We start from the raw sequence: 25,475 nt of genomic DNA on the forward strand, positions 1-25,475 counted from the left end.
CATAAGCTCTTGAAAAATAAATTGCCACAATGCCACAGTATACACCCCTGCTGTACAAAATGATGGCGGAAAATAACAGTATTTGGCACATAGGAATAACTTGCAAAAATACCTCATTTGAACTATGTTTAGGCTCAATTTGCAACCTTGAAAACAACTCTTGGTTTAGAAAACAAGCATGACAGATGATGCATTTCATTTGCATGCCAAATTTGCATGCTTTACGATGTGACAATGGAATAATACATCCCTGCATTGTGTTCTTGGAATGATTCACCTGCTAGGTGAGTGAAAGGGAGCAACAATCATGAACTTCCTTCAGAGTTAGAGACATTCCATTCCAAGATCAGAGACACCAAGGACGGCTAATGTTAGATTTCGAACTTTATAATTTGTTGTAACCATTAAAGTGTCATGGAGAAAACAATAAACCATTTTTAAACATGAAATATTTTCTACATAACTCTTAACACCCACCAATGATTTAATTCTTACATATTAATAGCTATATTTTTCCCTTCATGGCACCTGGAGTCCCCTCAGGAACTTAGCTTTAAATTTAACATAAGCAAATAATTTCTATACTGCATAAGAACAAACTCATTATTTTCTTCACAAGACTTTGTGCTGCCTTATGTGATACATCATGGCGTAATGGGCTGAGCATCTGTATGTTGAATCGATATAACAACACTGTTTCTCAATGATGGATTGACAGGATACATAACAAGTGTAGGAAGAGAATCACTATGATAAAGCACAGGTATGCTAGATGTGAATATTAATAAACAAAACCTGTCACTCAGGCTATTTATATAAATGCAGTACTCATAATATGGAAATATTTAGGAAAAGAAATTTGTATCTTACCTCAATCCGCAAATCTAAACTTGGCAGCTAAAATGTTCCAGTAATACTACTTGCATTTCTCCGTCTTCTGTCCTCTTCAGAAGTGAATGCTGGGCAGTGGGGGATGGGCACAGGTGAGGGGAGGTGGGAACAGTCAAGTAGCTTGTTCAGTGGCTTGTATGTGAGTGACAAAAGGTTCTTCAACCATACATCCTCACCTGTCATTAACACGCACGTACACATTCTCCCAACTGGGCTCACTGGCTAGTGATTTGAAAAAAGTCATGTTCTCCAATTTATAGACACCAGCACCTAATTCCCACAGAATTTTCAGACTCCAGGTAGAAGGTTGGCAACATTCCCAGGGAAATAGAACAAATGGCTATTTTTAGCTATCTGTGAAGTTTAGGGAACAGTTCCATTTTTACTTGTCTCAATGGAACTTGCTCAGTTATTGATTACTGTTTCAGTGGAATTAGCTCAGTTATTGATTACTGTTTCAGTGGAATTAGCTCAGTTATTGATTACTGTTTCAGTGGAATTAGTTCAGTTATCTCAGTTGTCTCAGTGAGAATCAGTCAGTTATCTCAATGGGAATCATTCAGTTATAGATTACTGTCTCAATGGAAATACTCAGTTGTAGATTACTGTCTCCATGGGAATCATTCAGTTATAGAGTACTGTTTCAGTGGAATTAGCTCAGTGATCGATGACTGTCTCAGTGGCAATCACTCAGTTATAGATTACTGTCTCAATGGGAATCACTCAGTTATTGATTACTGTCTGAATGGGAATCACTCAGTTATAGATTACTGTCTGAATGGGAATAGCTCAGTTATAGATTACTGTCTCAATGGGAATAGCTCAGTTATTGATTACTGTCTGACTGGGAATCACTCAGTTATAGATTACTGTCTCAATGGGAATCACTCAGTTATAGATTACTGTCTCAATGGGAATAGCTCAGTTATAGATTACTGTCTCAATGGGAATCACTCAGTTATAGATTACTGTCTCAATGGGAATCACTCAGTTATAGATTACTGTCTCAATGGGAATAGCTCAGTTATAGATTACTGTCTCAATGGGAATCACTCAGTTATAGATTACTGTCTCAATGGGAATCACTCAGTTATAGATTACTGTCTCAATGGGCATCACTCAGTTATAGATTACTGTCTCAATGGGCATCACTCAGTTATAGATTACTGTCTCAATGGGCATCACTCAGTTATAGATTACTGTCTCAATGGGCATCACTCCGTTATAGATTACTGTCTGAATGGGAATAGCTCAGTTATAGATTACTTTGTCAATGGAAATAACTCAGTTATTGATTACTGTCTCAATGAGAATAGCTCAGTTATAGATTACTGTGTCAATGGAAATAGCTCAGTTATAGATTACTGTCTCAATGGAATCATTCAGTTATAGATTACTGTCTGAACGGGAATAACTCAGTTCTAGATTACTGTCTAATGGGAATCACTCAGTTATAGATTACTGTCTCAATGGGAATCACTCAGTTATAGATTACTGTCTGAACGGGAATAACTCAGTTCTAGATTACTGTCTCAATGGGAATCACTCAGTTATAGATTACTGTCTCAATGGGAATAGCTCAGTTATAGATTACTGTCTCAATGGGAATAGCTCAGTTATAGATTACTGTCTCAATGGGAATCACTCAGCTATTGATTACTGTCTCAATGGGAATCACTCAGTTATAGATTACTGTCTCAATGGGAATCACTCAGTTATAGATTACTGTGTTAATGGAAATAACTCAGTCATTGATTACTGTCTCAATGAGAATAGCTCAGTTATAGATTACTGTCTCAATGGGAATCACTCAGTTATAGATTACTGTCTCAATGGGAATAGCTCAGTTATAGATTACTGTCTCAATGAGAATAGCTCAGTTATAGATTACTGTCTCAATGGGAATCACTCAGTTATAGATTACTGTCTGAATGGCAATCACTCAGTTATAGATTACTGTCTGAATGGGAATCACTCAGTTATAGATTACTGTCTCAATGGGAATCACTCAGTTATAGATTACTGTCTGAACGGCAATCACTCAGTTATAGATTACTGTCTGAACGGCAATCACTCAGTTATAGATTACTGTCTGAATGGCAATCACTCAGTTATAGATTACTGTCTGAATGGCAATCACTCAGTTATCGATTACTGTCTCAATGAATTAGTTCAGTTATGGATTACGTCTCAATGGAATTAGCTCAGTTATAGATTACTGTCTCAATGGGAATTACTCAGTTATAAATTACTGTCTCAATGGGTATAATTTAGTTATAAATTACTGTCTCAATGGGAATAACTTAGTTACTGATTGCTGTCACAACGAATTAGCTCAGGTATAGATTACTAACTCAATGGGGATAACTCAGTTATAGATTACTGTCTCAATGGGAATAACTCACTTATCGATTACTGTCTCAATGGAATTAGCTCAGTCATAGATTACTGTCTCAATGGGAATAACTCAGATATAGATTACTGTCCTAATGCCAATACTGTAGGAGCAAATTACAGCCTCGAATATTCCTGGCGAGGAGTGTTGCTTATCTGTTTATTATAAAATTCTATGTTCAGTAAATATATTAAATCTCTTGTTGTCAATCCCATTGTCTACATTACCTTTTCACCTTTTCCCTTTGACTTTTCAGGTCTTAACTCTTTGGCTCAATCATTTATTGCTAATGAAACTTTTACATCCTCTCTTGTTCACCTGGACCTCTCTGGAAACCCTGGGATTTTAGCTGCTGAAGATACCTGTGTAAGTGATGATATAAAATAGTTTTTCATGGGATGTGGTCATCGCTGGCAAAGTCAACGTTTTCTTCCCAGCCTTAATTTCCTTGAACTGTTAGAGTTAATAGTCATCCACATTGCTGTGTGTCTGGAATCACTTGTTGGCCAGACCAGATAAAGACCCTACAGTGAATCAGGTGGGTTATTCTGACAACCGATGATAGTTTTGTGGCTGCCATTACTGAGACTGGCTTTATATTCCAGATTTTTAAATTCAATTTAAATTTCACCAGCTGCCTTGCCTTTTCAAACAAGCCTGTGGAGGACCATGTCAAGGTTAGCTGCCCCCCCAATTCATTCAGATGGTACGCCAGTTCCATGATGGCATGTTGGCCAGAGTACTGGATGGCGGGAAATCCTCTGAGGCATTCCCAGTCACCAATGGCATCAAACAGGGCTGTGTGCTCACATGTACATTGTTCAGCATGATGTTTACTGCCATACTGAATGATGCCTTCCAGGAGAGTGTTGCTGGAATCAGCCTCAAGTACAGAGTGGATGGGAAGCACTTCAACCTGAGGAGACTTCAAGCTATTACGAAAGTGAAGGAGACTGTTCTGAGAGACTTCCTCTTTGCCGATGACTGCGCCTATATACTGGCTCAGAGCCCGAGATTCAAGTCAGAATGGACAAATTTTCCATGTCTTGTGACAACTTTGGACTCACCATCAACATTAAAAAGACCGAAGTCATGCACCAGCCTGCTCCTCATGCACCATACACAGAAACCATAATCACAATCAAAGGACAGAAACTACAGGTAGTGGACCAGTTCACTTATCTTGGCAGCACCCTGTCCCAAGTAGTAACTATTGATAAGAATGTTAACTGTAGAATAGCAAAGGCAAGTTCTGCTTTCGGTAGACTGCGCTCCACTGTATGGGAACATCGAGGAATCAGCCCAGCAACAAAACTGAAGGTCTACAGCACTGTGGTACTCACTACCCTCCTGTGTGCCTGTGAAACATGGACTGTGTATTGAAGGCATGCAAGACAACTCAATCATTTCCACATGACTTGTCTTCGCAGAATATTACGCATCAAATGGCAAGATAAAGTGCCAGACGCTAAAGTTCTCTCTAGAACAAGTTTACCATCAGTCCACACGCTGCAGATGAGAGCACAGACCCGGTGGGCAGGTCATGTCATCCATATGTCAGACGAGCACATACACAAACAGCTCCTTTTTGGGGAACTCTCTGCTGGAAGATGCTCGCATGGAAGGCAGAAGAAATGTTTCAAAGACACACTCAAGGCCTCCCTGAAGTCGCTTGACATAGACACGACCACCTGGGAAACGCTGGCAAAAAACCGTCCTACCTGGCGCTGCCTCATCCACGAGGGCTGTCAAGCTTACGAAGCAAGGTGCATTGCTGAGGCACAACTTGAGCGTGAGCTGCGCAAGTCCAGCGCCACCAGCACAACTACTACAGTGTCTACACAAGTCTGTCCAATATGTGCCAGGACATTCCGTGCCCAAATTGGCCTAATCAGTCATTTTCTGACACATCGCATCCAGCCTCAAACTGATTAATGGTGTTGAGGTCCTCATCGACGATGATTGACAAACAACATATAGTATTGGCTCTAAGATCATATATAGGAATATTGGAACAGGGGTAAGCCATTCAGCCCATTGAGCCTGCTCCACCATTCTAACGGATCAAAACTGATCATCCACCTCTTATGCCATTTTAAGAACATAAGAACATAAGAAATAGGAGCAGGAGTAGGCCATCTAGCCCTTCGAGCCTGCCCCGCCATTCAATAAGATCATGGCTGATCTGTCGTGGCTCAGTTCCACTTTTCCGCCCTCTCCCCATAACCCTTAATCCCCTTGCCTATCAAAAACCTATCAACCCGCGTCTTAAACATATTTAGCGAGGCAGCCTCCACCACTTCAACGGGCAGAGAATTCCAGAGATTCACCACCGTTTGAGTGAAGAAGTTCCTCCTCAACTCCATTCTAAACCACCCCCCCTTTATCTTGAGGCTGTGCCCTCTAGTCCTACTGTCCTTTCTGAGCAGGAAGAGCCTCTCCACCTCTATCCTATCCATCCCATTCATCATCTTATATGTCTCAATGAGATCTCCCCTCATTCTTCTAAACTCTAATGAGTATAAGCCTAGTTTATTCAGCCGCTCCTCATAGTTCAACCCGCTCAACTCCGGTATCAGCCTAGTAAACCTCCTCTGCACTCCCTCCAAGGCCAAAATATCCTTGCGTAAGTGCGGCGACCAAAACTGCACACAGTACTCCAGCTGCGGCCTCACCAGTGCCCTGTACAGTTGCAGCAAGACCTCCCTACTTTAATATTCAATCCCCCTCGCTATGAAGGCCAGCATCCCATTTGCCTTCCTGACCACCTGCTGCACCTGCAGGCTGGGTTTTTGCGACTCATGCACAAGGACCCCGAGGTCCCTCTGCACCATTGCATGCTGCAGTTTTTCACCATGTAAGTAATAGTCCTTCCTACCATTATTCCTACCAAAGTGGACAACTTCACATTTGCCAACATTAAATTCCATTTGCCATTTCCTGGCCCATTCGCCCAGCCTATCTAGATCCTTCTGCAGACTTTCCCCACCCTCCGCACAATTTGCCGTTCCACCAATCTTGGTGTCATCAGCAAATTTCGACACCATACTCTCGGTTCCCTCCTCCAGATCATCTATATAAATGGTAAACAGCTGAGGCCCCAGCACCGACCCCTGGGGCACTCCACTAGTCACCAACCGCCAATCTGAATAGCACCCATTGACCCCCACTCTCTGCCTCCTATTTGACAGCCAATCCCCTATCCACGCTAACACCCTACCCCCAACTCCATGTCCCCTAACCTTCTATAATAACCTCTTGTGCGGCACCTTATCAAACTCCTTCTGAAAATCAAGAAACACCACATCCACCGGCTCTCCTCTATCCACCGCACTAGACACATCCTCATAGAACTCCAGTAAATTCCTCACTATCGCTATAATAATTTTCCTCACTATCGCTATATCGCTTTATGTCGATTATTTATCAATTTCTGTCTTGAACATACTCAACGATTGAGCTTCCTCAACCCTCTGGATAGAGAATTCCAATGATTCACTACCGTTTGAGTGAAGAAATCCCTCCTCATCTCAGTTTTAAATGGCTTGCTTCTTATTCTGAAAATGGCAACTCAGCACACTATTAGTATGCTACTTGGTTTCAAAAGTTGCGAATTAGTAATCTTTACAATTAAACTTGAAGCTGAAAAACTTTCAGGTTCCTGTTTATACAAATACTTTTTACTGAGGCCCAAGCAACTTCCTTCTCAAAAAACATTCCCACTCTCAGTTCCAGTTTACGAATGCTAGTTAATTATTGGGAATCTCACCAACAAAATTTGCTGAATTTACTTGCACACTGGCGTCCAACTTTCCACATTGATTTAAGCTGATCTGTTTGAAAGTGAATGGGACTAATGTTGACTCTGCGTGATAGTGTAAAATTGATGACAGCAAATTGGCCGCATTATATCTTTTAGGATCTCTATTTTCACCCCTAATGACTAATAATATGTTGCACAAAACCGCAGTGAATATTTCAACACTTCCTTATCTGTAGACTTTTTGGTATTTTCTAGGAAGAATTAACCTCAATCAACCACTGATGGGAAAATTGATCAAAGCGCCATCTCCAAGTTTGTTTAGCAGCCTTTCTGCCTCAAGCTTTCTCTCTTGTGCGTTTTACTAGATTTTGGAGATAATTTCCACAGTTGAATTTGTATGCTGATGTGAAGAATATAAACCCAATTCCCATCATCAAGATCAGACAAAATCCACGGTTTATTATTTTCAATTGCTGAGCAGTGGAAGGCATTTTGAAACCTGAGTGATAATTGCAGGAAATCCTCACCTTGAACAGCAAATGGAGATTGTTTTTAAGTCAGTAAAACAGGACAACAAAAGATTATATTGCACATTTTGTGTTGTTGTGGAGTAGATTTGCTTTCATAGTCATTATAAAGTGTACAGGATAACTGTAGCTGACCCAGGTTTCAGTTTTGGGGTTGAGACAGGCCCCAATGCTTGATATACTTTAACAAAGAGGTCTGTTCCATTGCGTCTAATTATCATTAAGTAAGTGCCAGAATGGTCAGCTTTCCGTTAACATTAGAAGTTTTACTAACCTTTAGACCATTGGTTAATGGAGCTCTGTGTTTGTATTACTCACATGTAGTTAGTAAACGTTAATGATTTGATGTAAACCCAATAGTCAAGCTTACTTAAAGCCAAACATTTTAACAAGAGGGTGGATGTCAGTGAGGGATAATTGTTGTTTCTACTTATGAGCAAAGACAACTTGTCAGCAGAGATATCACTTATTCATCAACAATGCCAAAACTTAAGGATGATAATGATGAGGGCAGATTGCATGAATCTGGTTTGTAGCCCCTTGAGTTTGGAAAGTTGAGACCTGCAAGAAATCTACCATAACTAATGTCTATCAGATGGCAAATTAAAATCCTTACAATGTGTTGGTTCTTGATACACTGGCTGCACTTGTAGACAAAAGAGCCAGACACTTGCAAAGAACAGAGCAAGATCAGGGACAAGGCCAGAATATACATAATAAAACCTTGGTTTACTGAGTGTAATTATAATGTTGGTAGTCAGTGATTTTTAACATTCTCCAGAGGTTGGAATCCAAAGCCAAGCAGGCAGTTTGCAGAAGTCAAGACTGATCACCTTGAGCTTAGGAACCAGGTTGTATTACTTGTCATTTAATGTGGTCCAAAAACAGTTGTATTATAATACTGCAGTAAGTCAATATTTATGAAATCTTGTTATTGAATAACCTTTCAGACCTGGGTCCTGCAGATATTATTGTTGAAGGATTAGCAAGTTCCCATTGTGACTGTAAAAGGAAAGAAACCTGCTGGGGGAAATGCTTTCATTTTATCCCTGAGAACTATAGGGGAGCCAGCAATACAATTGTGTGCTGTCATTTCACATCACTATCAAACCAGGTACCTCTCCTCACTTAGCAATTCCACTTTAATAACTGCATTGGAAAACACTCAGTGCCGGCTCTCTCAATGACTCAGGCACAACGCTGAACAGAATTGTGTTTGACATCTGACAGTGAAAAACTATGTCACTGCATCCAACTTTGAAACTGTAGCTAGGATGACGAGGTCAGATTTCACAGGCATTAATCTGATCTCTAGTTAGGCAAAAGGCAAATAAAGGAAGGAATATGGTGCTGTTTTATGCTCAAAGATTCAGCCTTATGATTAATATTTATCACTTAAACACATCTCAACATTTCAGACAAAATGTTTATAAAAGTGGCTTCTGCTTTCTTTTTGTGTCAGAATTTTTATAATTTCATTTCCCAACCGAATGCCCTGGTTCACCTTGATCTGGCTGGTACAGACTGTGCCCTGGATTCTGTAAGTATTGCATTCTTTTGATTAAGTTCTCTAACATTATTCCTACCTTCCCAGAACTAGGTAATGGCTGTCAGCTTATCTCTTGTAGTAGTTCCAGTCTTGTTTCAGGAGCTGCACAACATAATACATTTTCTCTGATGCGAGTCATATCAGACTGCTTTTCCAAAAGATTATTTTTCTTTAATTGAAATGAAGAGAGGGAAATAAATGAAGATGCTATTAGCTGTGTTAAAGTACAAAACCAGTAAAAGAGACATTTCTTCACAGAGTTTAATTACAAAACTGTGTTTTTCCAGCAACCCCCTCACCCCCAATCCCGCATCCATCTTCTCCCCATCCACCTGCCCTCTTAGATGAAATGAAAGATCCCTGGGCACTATTTTGAAGAAGGGTAGAGGAATGAATCCTGATCTCCTGGCCCTCAATCAATATCATGAAAGACAGATTATCTGGCTATTATCACATTGTTGTTTACAGGAGTTCAACGAGCACAATTTAGCTACTGCATTTCTCCCATAACCACAATGCTTCAAAGATTCTTCATTGGCTGTAAAGCATTTTGAGACTTTGATTTGATTTACTACCACGTGTATTAACATACAGTGAAAAGTATTGTTTCTTGCACGCTGTACAGACAAAATATACCATAGACAAGGAAAGGAGAAAGTGCAGAATGTCATGTTACATTCATATCTAGGGCGTAGAGAAAGATCCATCCAGTGTTTACGGAAAAGTACCATATAAATACAAGTTAAGTTTTTTTTTGTGCACCTTAAGAATTGAAGGGCTAGCTTCCTCCCTTACAGCATCAATTGCTGTTGCCTTTATGTTACCAGCCAGCCTGCAGCTGTGATCCCCTGCTGCCTTGTTCTATTGTCCCTGCCCCTAAGTCCCTACATAAGCAAAACTCAGATTCACAACTTTGCGTTTGAGACATTTAATCTCTACTCGTCTGTCCCCTTCCCACATACGATATCATTAAAAACTGTTTATTCATAGAATCCCTACAGTGCAGAAAGAGGCCATTTGGCACATTGAGTCTACACCAACTCTCCAAAAGAGCATCTTACCCAGGTCCACTCCTGTCCTATCCCTGTAATCCTACACATTTACCATGGTTAATCCATGTAACCTGCACACCTTTGGACTGTGGGAGGAAACCAGAGCATCTGGAGGAATTCCATACAGACACAGGGAGAACATGCAAGCTCCACCAGACAGTCACCCAAGCTCCCTGATGCTGTGAGGCACTGTGCCACCATACTGCCCATTTGGCCATTCATCTCGTTGCTATTTATGAGATCTTGCTGTGCGCAAGTTAATAGGCTGCATTTTCCTATAATGCAATTGAGACATGACTTCAAAATGCTTCAATGGCTGTGAAACGTGTGGGACATCTTGAGGTAATTAATGAAGAAAATTCTATCTTCCCCATCCACCACCACCCACCCCCCGCACTGAGAATATGAAGGCACCAACAGACGGCACCAGTGCATCACCACAGGATCTCTATGACCTAACTGCGTTTCGAAACAGCTGGATAGTATATTTCAGACTTTTAGCAGTACTTAGAAAGCTGAATTCATGAAAACAATTTATGTATTTGTCAGAATTGGTTAAAACTGTGATACAGCCACAGTGGCACTTTTCTCTGCTTTCCATTCCCCAGTGAAGAGGCTGGCTTTGGAAGGGTTGATGTGTGTTGCAGTGTAGGTGTGTCCTCTAAAGACCTTCTGAGGGGAGAAGCAATTATATATTCTCAATTAGTGAAGAACCATGACAGTCATTATTATATCAGAAGTTGGGAAATGTCAAAAAATTCTGTGAGGGGGTTTTATGTAAAGATAAATTGGTGTCCGTCACAACTTCTATTCTGGTTTTCCATGGCCAATTTTCCCTTTGTCCCCCTCTCAGCTTTTTGGAGCATTGAATCGTGGCTGCTGTACACATCTGACCTCTCTAATCCTCAGCCGAAATGTATTTTCACACAAGTAAGTGCAAACCTATTGAAGTGAAACAAGTTTAAGTTATTCTGTCTCCACCAATGCTGTGGATATGCCGGCGTTGGACTGGGGTAAACACAGTAAAAAGTCTGACAACACCAGGTTTAAGTCCAACCGATTTATTTGATAGTACATTCACTAGCTTTCGGGTTAGTCCCTTCGTCAGGTGATACTGATTAGAATGCTAATCAGTAATCTGTAAACTGTCCGTGCTTTATATGCTCTGTCTGAGGCCAGAACTCTCCATTCGCCTGATGAACGGAATAACCCGAAAGCTAGTGAGTGTACTATCAAATAAATCAGATGGACTTAAACCTGGTGTTGTCAGACTTTTTACTGTGTCCACCAATGCTGTCAGACCTGCTGAGATTTTCCAGCATTTTCTGTTTTTTTAAAATTCTTTAGCTGACTTCTCAAAACATTGATATAGTGGGAAACAGGACTGACTAACTGGCAGAAATACTGATCCCAAGTCATTTGATTTCATGTGACCCCAGTAGGCACAGATATCCTCACAGGATTCAGAGCAAAGCTAAAACCAAATCACGTGGTGACTGCCAATTAAACTTTAATTAAAAATCTGTGAAATCAAGTTATGAAAGTGAAGAAAACTCACTTTTAATTCCCAAAATGCTTCAGCAAATGAAAACATCCTGATTATCACACCCAAGTGTGCTGTTGTAACCTGTATGTATATAATCAGGGCGGGTTTTGTCTTCTCTTTACTCTGAACTTGTTTCTCCTGATGTTATTTAGACTGGAACTCCTACCAAACCCCAGCTAGAATAAACAAGTAACGGAAGTGACTTTCTCAAAGTCACTCCTTAAATTATTCATCACCCCCCGATCTTGAGATCAGGAGTACGTCACAAGTGGAGTCATGGTCATGGATTTTGCCTATAATAGAGGGTCCACCTCTCAGTTAGCTGTGCATCTCAACAGACTTGCTGTTCCATCTCTTTGTGGACTTATGTCTGTTGCTTGTTGACTCTGGGATGATTCATGGAACTAGGATTCCCTGGAAGAGAAACATAAATGTCAAGCCAGAAACACAGCTGATACATTTGTAAAAACTCTGAGTTCAAAATAGTACCAACATTGGTACTTATACTGAAAATGCAGAAGAGCGTAGACTTGCATTAAGTATTAACATTCTGACCATTTCAGCAACTGGGGGAGCCTGTGGCATATTGTGAGGGATTTTATTTCATTCCATACAGAGACTTCACAGAGATGCTGTGTATTCATATTCTCTGTGGTTCAAACTGATTGTTAAGTTGTTCAAATCTTGGTGTGGTGACACAGACATATTCGTCACCATTTCACTTCCTCACTCCCTCACCCCTCAACCCTTTGCCTTTCACTCCGAGCTAATCAGGGTAAACCTTGTCCACTTTTAAAAGTAAAAAAATGATAATTGTTGCAGACTATTCTGGTTGACATCGATTATGTATTTATTTCCCTTCCGGTTTCAACTAGGACAACTCCCCCGCACTCTGACAGTCTTCACTCTCTCACCTTCACTCTAACACTCCACCCCTTCATTCCCACACTCTTTACTGCCTCAATCTGACTTTTCAACCCCGCACTCTGATACTCTTCTCTCCCTCGCTCTGACTCTCTTCACTCCCTCACTCTCAAAGCTCTTCATACTCTCAGTCTCAGTCTGACAGTCCTCACTCCCTCACCCTCATGCCAACACTTTCACATTCTCACTCTAACATTCTTCATAACTTCACACTGACTCTCGTCACATCCCCCTATCTCCTACAGACAGACCTGTGTGGTTTCTTTGTGAAGCTTCCACTGAACTCTGTCTGATTTTCGGATCTTATCTGTGTTGGGGTTGAGTTTCCACCTGCTGCTCTGTTATTAGACCGTTGTTGCCAATTATAACAACTGCCCAATTTTCATTTGCATTGACTTCTCTAGTGGGTGTTTAATGGTGAATGCCAGTTTTACGACCTGGCTTCTATGTTGGAACATTTACCCCTCTCTCTGTGGTTCAGTACAATCAGTTACAATCAGTGCAATGTCTTTTCTTACAGGAAAACCAGGGAAGTGCCTCTTTCACTGAAACAGTTCTTCAGCAATTGTTTGTCATTAAAGTGCATCACACTGTCTGGTATCAAGCTGCCACTGGAGGCTGTGAGGTATGTTTCAGTGGTCTGAAATGTGAAACTGTAATAAATGTCCATGTCTTTCTGAAAGCAGCAACTGAATTTCCATTTCAATGCCTCTACTTGATGGTAGTCAGTGTCCCTGAGTGTGACAGACGGCCAACAGGGCAGGCAAACTGCTGAATTCTGAGAGCTGAACCTACACTCATTTTCTTTATAAGCTTAATTAAAGAGAGGCAGCAACAAGATTGGAGACAGTACAAGCAGGTTCAGAACAGTCTCCCATTCAGCAATTCTCCTTCCTTGCCAAGAGTTACTTCCTTCTCTCAGTGCCCTCGCACTCCCACGCCAGGACATCTCCTCACTCCCCAATCCTGCCCAGCAACTCCCCCTGCCCTGTGTTCCTCCATCCCATCCAGACATTCACCTGCCCAATATTCACCCGGGCCTATTCTAAGATGATGCCATCTAATTCTGGATTCTTCCACCGAGGACTAGGCTCTCTGTATATGATCCCCTTTATTATTTTGATGCCTCAATTAGATTATTATAGTAGAATCATGCAATCATGAAATCATACAGTGCAGAAGAGGCCCTGTGGCCCATCAAGTTCGCACCAACACGCGAGAAACACCTGACCACCCACCTAATCCCATTTACCAGGACTTGGCCCATGGCCTTGAATGTTATGACATGTCATGCTCCGATGTGGAGATGCTGGTGTTGGACTGGAGTTGGACTCACCTGATGAAAGAGCCTGAGACCCCGAAAGCTAATGCTGCCAAATAAACCTGTTGGACTTTAACCTAGAGTTGTGAGACTTCTTACTGTGCCATTCTCATTCAGGTACTTCTTAAAGGGCGTGAGGCAACTTGCCTCTACCACTCTCCCATGCAGCCATTCCAGAATGTCACTATTCTCTGGGTAAAAGGTTTTTCCTCACATCCCCTCTAAACCTCCTGCCCCTCACCTTGAATCATGTCCTCTTGTGACTGACCCTTCAACGAAGGGAACACTCTATACATGACCCTCATGATCTTGTAGTAAGAATCCTGTGGAAATAGTTAGAATCCCTAAATAGTTAGAAGGAGGCCATTTGGCCCACCAAGCCTGAACCAACAACAATCCCACCCAGGCCCTTTCCCCATAACACTATATATTTACCCTGCTAGTCTACCTGACACTAAGGAGCAATTTAGCATGGCCAATCAACCTAACCCGCACATCTTTGGACTGTGGAAGGAAGCCAGAGCACCCAGAGGAAAATGTACAATCTCCACACAGACAGTCACCCAAACCAGGAATTGAACCCGGGTCCCTGGCGCTGTGAGGCAGCAGTGCTAACCACAGTGCCACTGTGCCGCCAGTATACACCTTGATCAGGCCAAACCCAAATCAATTGAGAAATCTGCCTAAATAGATATTACAAAATCTGGCTCTCATTCTACTGGCATTTGAGTAATATGAACATCTGATAAAAAGCTGACCAGATATAGATGAAGTAATTCATGGAAGCCCATCTCATCCTGCTTTGGAATGCTTTCTGAACACCATCATCATCCTACTCATTCACATTGAGAAAACCAAAAAAGAAAGTATGAAGCCAAATTTATGAACAAACTGTAAAATTTCAATATAGCTGCCAAAGGCAAACAAACAAATTCCCCACCACCCACTAAAAGTCAGTCAACACTGCACTGACTGAAACCTTGCTGCTTTACGATGATAAGACACTGGGACAGCCTTAATTACTTGAGAGTGGGACTCCTGCCCCCATCAGGGAAGAAGTCCAGCTCACCAGGCTTGCCAAGCAATCTGATTGATTGACAGCTCTGTAGTCCCAGCAGTGCCAGAAGAGAGTAGTGGCCAGTACAGGGACTACAAGCTGTCCCAGGAAGCAAGAAGATGTCTCAAAGATAAAAAAGTGTAGACATTTTGGCCAGGCAGAAATTGGTGACCCCAATGGGGGGAGGAAGTGGGGGCGGGGGAGGTGGTGGGCGGGGAGGGAAAGAGGGGGATCATGCTTTAGTGGCTACATTCCCCACATCTCACATTGTCAAAGCTTCCCAGCTGGATGTCTTCTCCTGAACGTCGCAGAATTTTGGCAGAGGAGGAATGAGGCCCTTAGCTGGTAGATAATCAGCCATGTGAAAGCCAAAATAGGCTGGACGGGCTGCCAGATCCTTACCCATCTTCCCTTAATATGGGGACAGGCCAGTGGGTGGGGGTGGAGGGGAACGGTGTGAGGTGGTTAGTGGGCTGGACATCTAACTTATCTTACAAGTTGCCTCCCCCCCGCCTCGCTGTAAAATCCACCCCAGGAAACATTTATAGTAGCACCCCTGCTGTTTTCTCAGACAGTGCTTTGATTGAGTTGTTTTGTTAATAGTCTTTCTTTTTCACTCTACAGAGCCATTCTTCAGAGCCTAGCCTGTAACACTCACATCAGTGGGGTACATCTGGACCTTAGTAACTGTGAGGTAATGAACAAAAAGCAGCACTATCAGACCAGAACTCTGTATTTCCTGTAGAGATTTCACCCAACTATTTTCCTTTATAAAAAAAAAAAATTTTGATCTTGCTCCACAAGGATATAATTGGGTATAAGTCTGTCCAATTTCTCCTATGGTATGCCCTTGACCCCAGTGATACTCCTCTGAGCAATTATTGAGCAACGGTTACATTGTGTCTCACAAATGAAGACTGGGGATGTCACCCTAAATCCCTTTTCACATTTCCTAAGTTGCTGCTTTATAATACAGCAATGGTTGAGAATGCCATACAACCTGCTCCCAGGAAGTCCAGTGAAAAACATCTTAGCAAAATCAGCAAAAATGCTTCAGAATTGCCCTTGATTCTTTGAGATTTTGTGCTCAGAACAAATAGATTGTCCAGAAAATAATCAAAGAGGCAAATAGAATGTCGCCTTCATACCAGGACAATCCTAGGAAAACTCATGAGATTGATGGCTGACTAGTCTCCTGGTCTATATCTTAGGATCATAAAAGAAGTGGCTGCAGCAATAGTGGATCCATTGGTTGTCATCATCCAAAATTCCCTAATTTCTGGAAAGATCCTAATGTTTGGAAAGCTGCAAATGTAACACTTCTTACTGAAGAAGGGAGGGAGACAGAAAGCAGGATACTAAAGGCCAGTTATCCTAACATCTGTCACTGGGAAAATGTGGAATCCGTTATTAAGGAGGCAATAGTAAGACATTTAGAAAATCATACTGCAATCAGCAGAGGCAGCATGGTTTTTAGAAAGGGAAATCATAGAATTCCTATCGAGCAGAATGAGGCCATTTGGCCCATCAAGTCTGCGCCAACTCTCTGACAGAACATCCCACCCAGGTCCTATCCCTGCAACCCCGTGTATTTACCCCACTAATCCCCCAAATCTACACATTTTGGGACACTAATGGGCAATTTAGTATGGCCAATCCATCTAACCTGCACATCTTTGGACTGTGGAAGGAAACCGTGAGCTCAGGAGAAACGCAGACATGGGGAGAACGTGCAAACTCCACACAGTCACCCAAGGCCAGAATTGAACCCAGATCCCTGGTGTTGTGAGGCAGCAGTGCTAACCACTGTGCCATCCTCTGACAAATTTATCACACTTCTTTGAGAATGTGATGAGTAAGGTGGATAGAGGGGAAACAGTAGACGTAATGTGTTTGGATTTCAAAACATATTCAATAACATGCAAAGAAGTTTTCTCACAAGATAAGAATGTGTGGTGTTGGGGGTGATATATTAGCATGGATAGAGAATAGAATAACTAATAGGAGAGAGTCAGGATATATGGGTCATTTTTAGGTTGGCAAACTGTAAATAGGTGCTAAAAGGATTAATATTGGGGCCTCAACTATTTACAATCTATATTAATAACTTGTATGAAGGAACCAATATGAAGGAACCAACTGTATTGTCACCAGATTTCTTGTCAATAGTGGTAGGAAAGTAAGTTGTGAGGAGGATACAAAGCGTCTTCATAAGGATATAGATGGATTAAGTGAGTCAACAAAAGAATTGGCAGATTGAGTAAAATACCAAGAAAACTGTGAGATCGCTCAACTTGGTGAGAAGAATTGAAAAGCAGAATATTATTTAAATGCAGATAGGTTGCAGAAAGCTGCAGCACAGAAGTGTCTGGGTGTCCTCAAACATGAATCACAAAAAGTTAGCATTCATGTACAACATGTAATTAGAAAGACAGATGGAGCATTGGCCTTCATTACAAGAGGGATAAAGGGTGACAGGCAGGGAAGTGGAATTATCTTCTCCTCTAAGGCATTGGGTGTCATGCAAAGATATACAGTACCCTGGTTTCAACCACATCTGGAATTACTGTGAGCAGCTCAGGGCATCACACCTCAGGATGGAGATATTGGCCTTGGAGGGAATGCAGTGTAAATTTATCAGAATCACACCTGGATTTCAAAGTTATAAGGAGAATTTGCATAAATTAGTGTTTATTCGCAGCAATTTAGAAGATAAAGGAGGTGATTTGGTTTAAGTTTTCAAGATCTTGAGAAGCAAAGGGCGAGCAGATAGAGAGAAACTAATTGTGCTGTTTGGAGAGTCTAGGATTCAGGGCACAGTTTACAAATTACAGCCAGACCTTTTGGAAACCGGGAAACAATTCCACACACGATGGGTTGTAAAAGTTTGGAGCTATTACACAAATAGCAACTGACGCTAGCTAATCAAATAGGAATTTTGAAATGGAGATGGATAGATCTTTGTTATCAAAATGTGTTGAGAGATATGGGACAAAGGAGGGTAAATGGAGCTGGGTCACAGCTCAGTCGTGATCTCATTGAACATCTATTTATGTTGCTACTTCCTGTTGACATAGATCCAACACCTAAGCAGCCCATGTGCCTAACTAAGGGGTTCATCTGTTACGGGGAATGCAGATCTTTAACTCATTTTGGAATAAATTTTAAAAATAAAACAAAAGAATGCATTTGCAGCAGATTGACAAGTTAGACCTCTTCAAGCACGGCCCTTGAGCAACACTATTGCTGAGATTTGTGTGTCTGTCCCAGAGGGAAAGGGAACCACCCTCAGGGTTCATTCCCTCCTGTAGGATGAATTGATTTCCACCTATTGTCTTTGTCAGGTGGGTCATCAGCTGCCATCCCTGTTGGGTGGTTCAGCATGTTCAGTATTGGATCCTGGTTGACAGAATGAAATAGTTGCAGCATTTTAGAACGATATGTTCACTTTATTTCTCTTGTAGTTGAGATCAGCAGGTGCCCAGGTGATTCAGGATCATATCATCGATGCCAATGCTATCAGCAGCTTGGACTTATCAGACAATGGTAGGTAACACTCCACAGAGGCACTTTGACTGGCGACAAGGAGAGAAGAGTGTTTAGTTAATCCTTTTCATCTTTTGCAGGATTTGACTCGGACATGGTGACGCTGGTCTTGTCTATTGGAAGAAGCAAGTCCATCCGACATGTAGCACTTGGCAAGAATTTTAATATAAAGTCAAAGTAAGTTCAGGGACGCCCACAAGTTTAAGTGAATAAAATACAGCAGATGCTGCAAATATGAAATAAAGGTAGAAAACGCTGGAAATGCTCACTAGGTCTGGCAGAATCTGTGGAGAAAGAAAGTGTTGCCAGACAAGATTTTACTGCTCCCCAGTTGATAAGCTTGGAGGTTAGTGGCTGCTAATACCAGGCGCCACTTCAGGATGGTGCCCAGATAAAGTCTTACCACCAAGGAATTTTCCCAATGGCAGCAGTTCAATGCCTGCTTTTGGGGCGGGGGTGGGAGGAGGTGTTGTGTGCCAAGGTCAAAGTGAGGGTTATCTTCCCAGGCGATTGCCATTTTGGCAACAAAGGAGCAATTGCGCTCTCAGCTTGGAAGGTGGTCTCCTGGGAAAATTGGGGCTATCCGAGCCAGAGGCTCCAAGAGCCAAGGAGATGACTTCCTATGGCACTGACTATCCCAAAGGTTCCAATGCTGGTGTTGGACAGAACCCACCTCCAATGTTGGAGTCTGCCTGCTTGACTACAGCAGAAAATGACTAACTCCTTTGCAAGCGTGCCTCAAAGCCCTCTACTTACTGCTGCTGCCTGAGCAATCACCTCTCTGAGTGATCACCTAATTGGACTGACTACCTGGAGTGCCCATCTATCATCCTCGAACCGACAGAGAGTCCTGCGGCACCAGTTAAGAGACTGCATCTGAGAAGATTGCTGCAGTCCTGTTGCCCACCCACTGGAGCCTGACACCAGCAAGTAGCCCCAGCATTGTGATTTACCCCATTTTGAGAAAATTCCATGTAACATTTTGGATTGGTGACCTTGCATCAGAACTGGGAAAAGTCAGAGGTGTGATAGGATTTAAGCAAGTGAAAGGGGAGAATGTTGGATAAAGAACAAAAGGGAAGGTCTGTGATGGGGTAGAAGGCAGGTGAGATTATGTGGCAAAATGGTGCAAGAATAAAGGGAAAGGTAATAGGAAAAGTGAAAAAAAGCAAAAGATGTGCCTGGAGGGATCATGAATAGCTGGCATCTATAAACAAAGAAAAAAGAGAAAAATTAGAGAGAAAGGTCACAGAAAAATCAGCATGAATAAAAACTTAGCAGTGTGACAGAAAACAGAGTTATGTTGTGTGGCTGTATTTCAGCTTGGAGAAAACTGTGTACTAGGGTTCCTCAGGAATCAGTGGAGGCATGGTGGCACAGTGGTTAGCACTGCTGCCTCGCAGTGCCAGGGACCCAGGTTTGTTCCTGGACTCGGGTGATTGTATGTTCCCCTTATGTCTGCGTGGGTTTGATAGAATCATTGAATAGAATTCCGACAGTGCAGAAATAGGCCATTTAGCCCATGGAATCTGGACCAATCATAATCCTACCCAGACCCTATCCCTGGAATTCCACATTTACCCTGCTAGTCCCTTAGTAGCTGGAGGAAATGCATGCAGACACAGAGAGAATGTGCAAACTCCACACAGACAGTGACCTGAGGCTGGAATTGAACCTGGGTCCCTGGTGCTGTAAAACAGCAGTGCTAATCACTATGCCACCCAAACTTCCGGGTGCTCCGGTTTCCTCCCACAGTCCAAAGATGTGCAGGTAAGGTTGATTGGCCATGCTAAATTGTCCCTTAATGTGAGGGGATTAGCAGGGTAAATATGTGGGGTTACAGGGATAGTGCCTTTGTGGGATTGTGATCAGTGCAGGCTTGATGGGCCTAATGGCTTCCTTTTGCACTGTACGGATTCTGTAAGTAGTGGGCCATTGCTTTCTTTGATCTATATTAACGACCTAGACTTGGGTATGCAAGGCATAATTTCAAAAATTGGTGGATAACATGAAACTTGGTCAGTAATGTGAACAGTGAGGAGGATGGAGATAGTTCTGAAGAAGTGGAATGGGTGGACACATGACAGATGGAATTTAACACAGAGAAGGCAGAAGCAAAACTTTTAGGTAGGAAGAACAAGGCAAGTCAGTATAAAATAATGGGTGCAATTGTAAAGAAGGTGCAAGAGCAGAGGGACCGGGTGATATATGTGCACAAATCACTGGAGGTGTGAGGGTAGATTGAGGAAGTGGTTAATTAGGTATGTGGGATCTTGGGCTTTATAAACAGAGCATAGAGTAAAAAGTAAGTAAGTTATGTTGAGCCGTTGTAAAGCATTGGTTCAGGATCCGATTTTACCATTGCATTATGCCTGTTTTTGGGCGCAAAAATTTGGTGAAGTTGGGCATGAGGCGATTAGTGTGATTTGCACCTGTGTCTGCACAGGTGCCCATTTTACCAAGGCCTGAAAATGACTGTGATCTGAACACTGCCTGAAACAGGTGCAACGGCAATTTAAATGCACTTAAATTGAATTAATGGGCTGCCCACCCAACTTTACCTGCATTTCCCCCTTTACCATCGCATTCGCCCGTCCAGACTTGGTGCGAAACAGACCAGCTCGGCAAAGGTCTGTTCTGGGCACTGCAGCTTCTGAAGAGGTAAGTTCAAAGCTTCCAACAACTCTCTAACTCAGATCAGTGTGGGGAGGAGGGCAAGGGAGGTGGATCAGATCATTCTGTGGTGAGGGGGGGAGAGGAGGAGGGTCCAATCATTCTCTGGTAGGGAGGAGGAGGGAGGCCCGACCGTTCACTGGTTGATGGGGGGTTGGGAGTGGTCAGATGGATCTCTCGTGGGGGTGGCGGAGGGGTGGTCCGATGGATCTCTGGTTGTGGAATGGGAGGGGACCGCTGACACTCTGCGGGCAATCAGTGGGGTGAAAAGAGTGGCAAGGGGGTCACAATTGGTCTGGGTGGGGGGTGGGTGGGTGGATAAGGGGGACAGTTATGTTGTGAGGGTGGGGCAATATCTGTGGGGACAATTGCGCCTGCTTTTCGCTCCCTGGCCACTTTATCTGTTTTTATGGCCTGGAGCAATGTGACAGGGGCGTGTTTTTACAAATTTTTTTCTCACTGCGCATGAGCAGTTCAGAGCTCCAATCGGCGCTGCAGTGTTTCGGGTGCAATAAGCCCTGCCCACAGCACAATTCAGACTCACTTTATTTTCAGGCTGAGTGCATATGGGGGCACTTTTCCTGAGAGCAGTTCGCCAAGTCCAGATTCAGCACTTTAGAATCAAAATGGTAAAATTGGGCCCTCAGTCTCAACTGGAGTTTCCTAGGCATCACACTTCAGGAAGGATGTGAAGGTTTTAGAGAAGATGCAGCAAGGGTTTACAAGCATGGTTCTGGGGTGAGGGACATCAGTTGTGTGGGTAGATTGGATAAGCTGGGGCTCTCCTTATTAGAGAAGAGAAGGTTGAGAAGAGATTTGATAAGGCACTGAAAATCATGAGGGGTCTAGGCAGAGTAGATAGAGAGAAACTAACCAGGATCTAGAGGGAATCCAACAGAAAGTGAGTAGCTGAAGAACCAATGGTGTCATAAGGAAAAGTGTCTTTATGCAGTAAGTGGTTAGCATCAGGAATGGACTGCCTGAGACACCCCAATGGAGGCAGCTTCAATTACAGTTGTTAAAGGATAATTGGATAAGCACCTGAAGAGGGAAAATTTGCAGGGGCTACAGGATTAGGACAGGAGTATGGAACTAACTAGGTTGCTCTTACAGAGGGCCAGCACTGACATGATGGGTCAAATGGCCTCCTTCTGTGCTTATGCCATTCTATGATTATTTAATGAAAAATAAAACAAAATGGAGGCAAATTGGTTAAACATCGTGTTAAATCTGGAAACCTTTAAAGTTTCTAAAATGAGATAATGTTCTCTGAATTTACATTGAACTTCATTGAAACACATATGGATTTGGGCCGGTGTCTGTGGGAGTTTGCGCATTCTCCCCATGCTTGCGTGGGTTTTCTCCGGGTGCTCCGGTTTCCTCCCACACCCCAAAGATGTGCTGTTAGGCTGATTGGCAGGAATAAATTGTCCCTAAATCAGATTCCCTCAATCTGGATGGCCATAAAACATTAGACAGGGGTCGTGGGTGGAGAGGGGGACTGGTGGTGTTGAGATGGCGGCGTGGGCTCGTTGGGCCAAAGGGCCTGTTTCCCGGGCTGATTTTGTTCTTTGTTTTATTAAGGACAGAGAAATCAGCATGAGGACAAGATGGGGAATTAAAATGACAATTGATTGGAAGTTCAGGGTCATGGTTGTGAAATAAACAAATTTCTGCAGAGCCGCAAGTCTATATTTGGTCTCCCCGCTGCAGAGGAGACCACATTGTGAGGAGCGAATACAGTAAACTAAATTGAAAGAAACACTAGGAAGGAATATTTGGGGCTTTGGATGTGAGAAGGGAGTAGGTAAAAATGTAAGGCAAGTGGCACCTTGCCTGTGTTTGCATGGAAAGGTGTTGTGGGAATGGAGGGGTTTGTTGGGTGACTCAGGAGTGTACCAGAGTGTCATGAGGGAATTCTCCCTTCAGAATGCTGCAAGGGGCAGAGGAGGGGAAGATGTCTTTGATGCTGGCATCCCACTGGAAATGGCAGAAATGACAAAGGATGATCTGGTGGTGTGGCAGATGAGGACAAGGGGAACACTATCGCGGTTTTGGGGGGGCGGAGAAGAGGTGAGAGTTGAAGTGCATGAAATGGGTTGGACATGGATGAGGCATTGTCAACCATAGTGGGTGGAATCCTTGGCTGAGAAATAAGGAAAATCTATCGGAAGTGTCAATATAGAAGGTTGCAACATCCAAACGATGCAACGGAGATGGCAAACCTAGGGAATAGTATAGAATCCTTATGGGAAGTAAGTTCTAAGGAAACATAGTGAAGCTAGCTGTGGGAGCCAGTGAGCTTAATGTGAACATTAGCCTAACCCCAGAAACTGAGACAGAGCAGTCAAGTTAAGTTGTTCACGGGCAAGTGAGAAAAGGATGGAGTTTGGAAGAAGATTCTATGGAATTTTCCAGTTAGGGATGACAGCCAGAAACAGCAGTGTTGGAGTTATCAATGTGTTGGAAAAAGAGATAAGGAAGGGGACTACAGCAGGACTGGAACAATGCATACTCCACAAAAAGGTTAGGCATAGCTAGGACCTGTGTGAATATCCAAGCAACACTTTTTATTTGAGAGGAAGTGAGTGGAGTTACAGAAGAAGTTGATGAATAGGAGAATGATTACAGCCAAGCAGAAGAGGGTAGTAGTGGATGGAAATGATTGGGTCTCCATTCCAGAAGGAAGTTGAAGGCTTTTAGATCATCCTCGTAGAATATAGAGGTGTAGAGAGATTAATTATCTGTATTGTAAGGGAGGTGGTTTGGAAACTCAAGAGTCATGAAGGTAGGTGAGAAGAGACTGGACAATTGCGAGAAAATTGGAACCGAGATGTGGAGAAATCAGTTCAGTGGTGGAAGAACAGGTTAAAATGTTCTGTCGTCTTTGGGAAAAAAAGCATTTGTGCCCGTATCATGACTAACTTAAATCAGTTGTCTTACATCTGTGTTAATATTTTCAGAGCCTTGGCTGATGTTCTCCACAGGATTGTTCAACTCATCCAGGATGAAGAGTGTGTAAGTTTATTATGAAGTAGTAAAATAACTGAAACTAAAACAGAAAATGGTGGACACTTAACAAGTCAGGCAGTATCTGCGGAGATAGAAATAATGTTAACATTTCAAGTCAATAATCTTTTGACAGAACCAGATGTTAGAAATTTAATGGTTTATAAGCAAATGCAGAGAAGGGGGTGGGGAGATATCGGAGAGAGATGAAGAACAAATTGGATGTCCATGATGGAGTAGAGGGCAGGCACAATTAAATGACAAAATAAATGATGGGGCAAAGAAAAAGAGAGTGGTGATAGGACAATACAGACACAGATTTTGGGTCTACAGAAGGTGCAAGCGGTTAGAGTGAAACCATTAGTAGCACCTTCCCTCTGAGGAAATGGGAGCAGAGGTCATGATCTGAAATTGTTTTACTCAATGTTGAGACTGGGGGATTGTAAAGTACCTCATCAGCAGAAACAACATTTTCAGAAGCAAAATATTGCCACTGCTGGAGAACAAGCACAGAAATGGAAAATGCTGGAAACACACAGCAGTCATGATGTGGAGAGGTCGGTGTTGGACTGGGGTAAACACAATAAGAAGTCTCATAACACCAGGTTAAAGTCCAACAGATAATCCCGAAAGCTAGTGGTGTTTACTACCAAATAAACCTGTTGGACTTTAACCTGGTGTTGTGAGACTTCTTACTGTGAACACACAGCAGGTCAGGAAAGGCCCGTGGAGAGAGAAACAGTTCACATTAATAGTTTAGATTAGTGATGTTCACCTGAACTGGTGGAAGTTATGAATTTATGTTTTAAGCAACTGAAAAGAACAAAAGCTCTGTGACAGGATACAAGACAGGGAGAGATTAAACAACACAAGGTTTAATGGTACACAACTGATGAATACTCACAGATCTGAAATGTTAACTGTTTCTCTCTCCACAGATGCTGCCAGAACACCAGCACATTTGCAGCATTTTTTGTTTTTGTTGCTGTTTCTTCAGTTTGTGTTAATCTGATGCAGTGATGTGTGTTGAAGCTACTAATGTCAGTTTGGATCCTGATAGAGTTTCAGTTTGAAGAGAACTATTTTCAGGATCTTTGGTGAAAGCTGCAGTTGCAGGTTGATAATATCTTCCAGCAAAGATATTACAACAGCTTATATTAAAAATCTTGCCTTTGGAAAATGCCAGTCGAAGCTTTGATTTGAGCAGTTCAACAGGCTCAGC

At 42.5% G+C, this 25,475-nt stretch overlaps 1 protein-coding gene and 1 long non-coding RNA gene across 4 annotated transcripts in view; one reads left to right on the forward strand and one right to left on the reverse strand.

The window, feature by feature from the left end:
- Positions 1-25,475, forward strand: part of carmil2 (capping protein regulator and myosin 1 linker 2) — a 151,638-nt gene that overhangs the window by 66,346 nt on the left and 59,817 nt on the right. For all 3 annotated transcript variants that reach the window (XM_080187061.1, XM_080187062.1, XM_080187063.1), the window contains exons 13-20: positions 3,543-3,652; positions 9,039-9,116; positions 11,031-11,107; positions 13,168-13,272; positions 15,650-15,719; positions 18,490-18,571; positions 18,652-18,748; positions 24,208-24,262. In XM_080187061.1, the coding sequence (XP_080043187.1) occupies positions 3,543-3,652; positions 9,039-9,116; positions 11,031-11,107; positions 13,168-13,272; positions 15,650-15,719; positions 18,490-18,571; positions 18,652-18,748; positions 24,208-24,262 (674 nt within the window). The remainder of the gene's footprint in view (positions 1-3,542; positions 3,653-9,038; positions 9,117-11,030; positions 11,108-13,167; positions 13,273-15,649; positions 15,720-18,489; positions 18,572-18,651; positions 18,749-24,207; positions 24,263-25,475) is intronic.
- Positions 11,466-25,475, reverse strand: part of LOC145341961 (uncharacterized) — a 36,808-nt gene continuing 22,798 nt past the window's right edge. Inside the window, exons 5-6 of the long non-coding RNA XR_013886476.1 lie at positions 24,188-24,296; positions 11,466-12,137 (exon numbers count right to left, since the gene is read on the reverse strand). This is a non-coding gene — a long non-coding RNA (uncharacterized LOC145341961). The remainder of the gene's footprint in view (positions 12,138-24,187; positions 24,297-25,475) is intronic.

The sequence above is a fragment of the Carcharhinus amblyrhynchos genome, chromosome 4 (genome assembly GCF_965287045.1).
Source record: "Carcharhinus amblyrhynchos chromosome 4, sCarAmb.v2.hapA, whole genome shotgun sequence".
Lineage (NCBI taxonomy): Eukaryota > Metazoa > Chordata > Chondrichthyes > Carcharhiniformes > Carcharhinidae > Carcharhinus > Carcharhinus amblyrhynchos.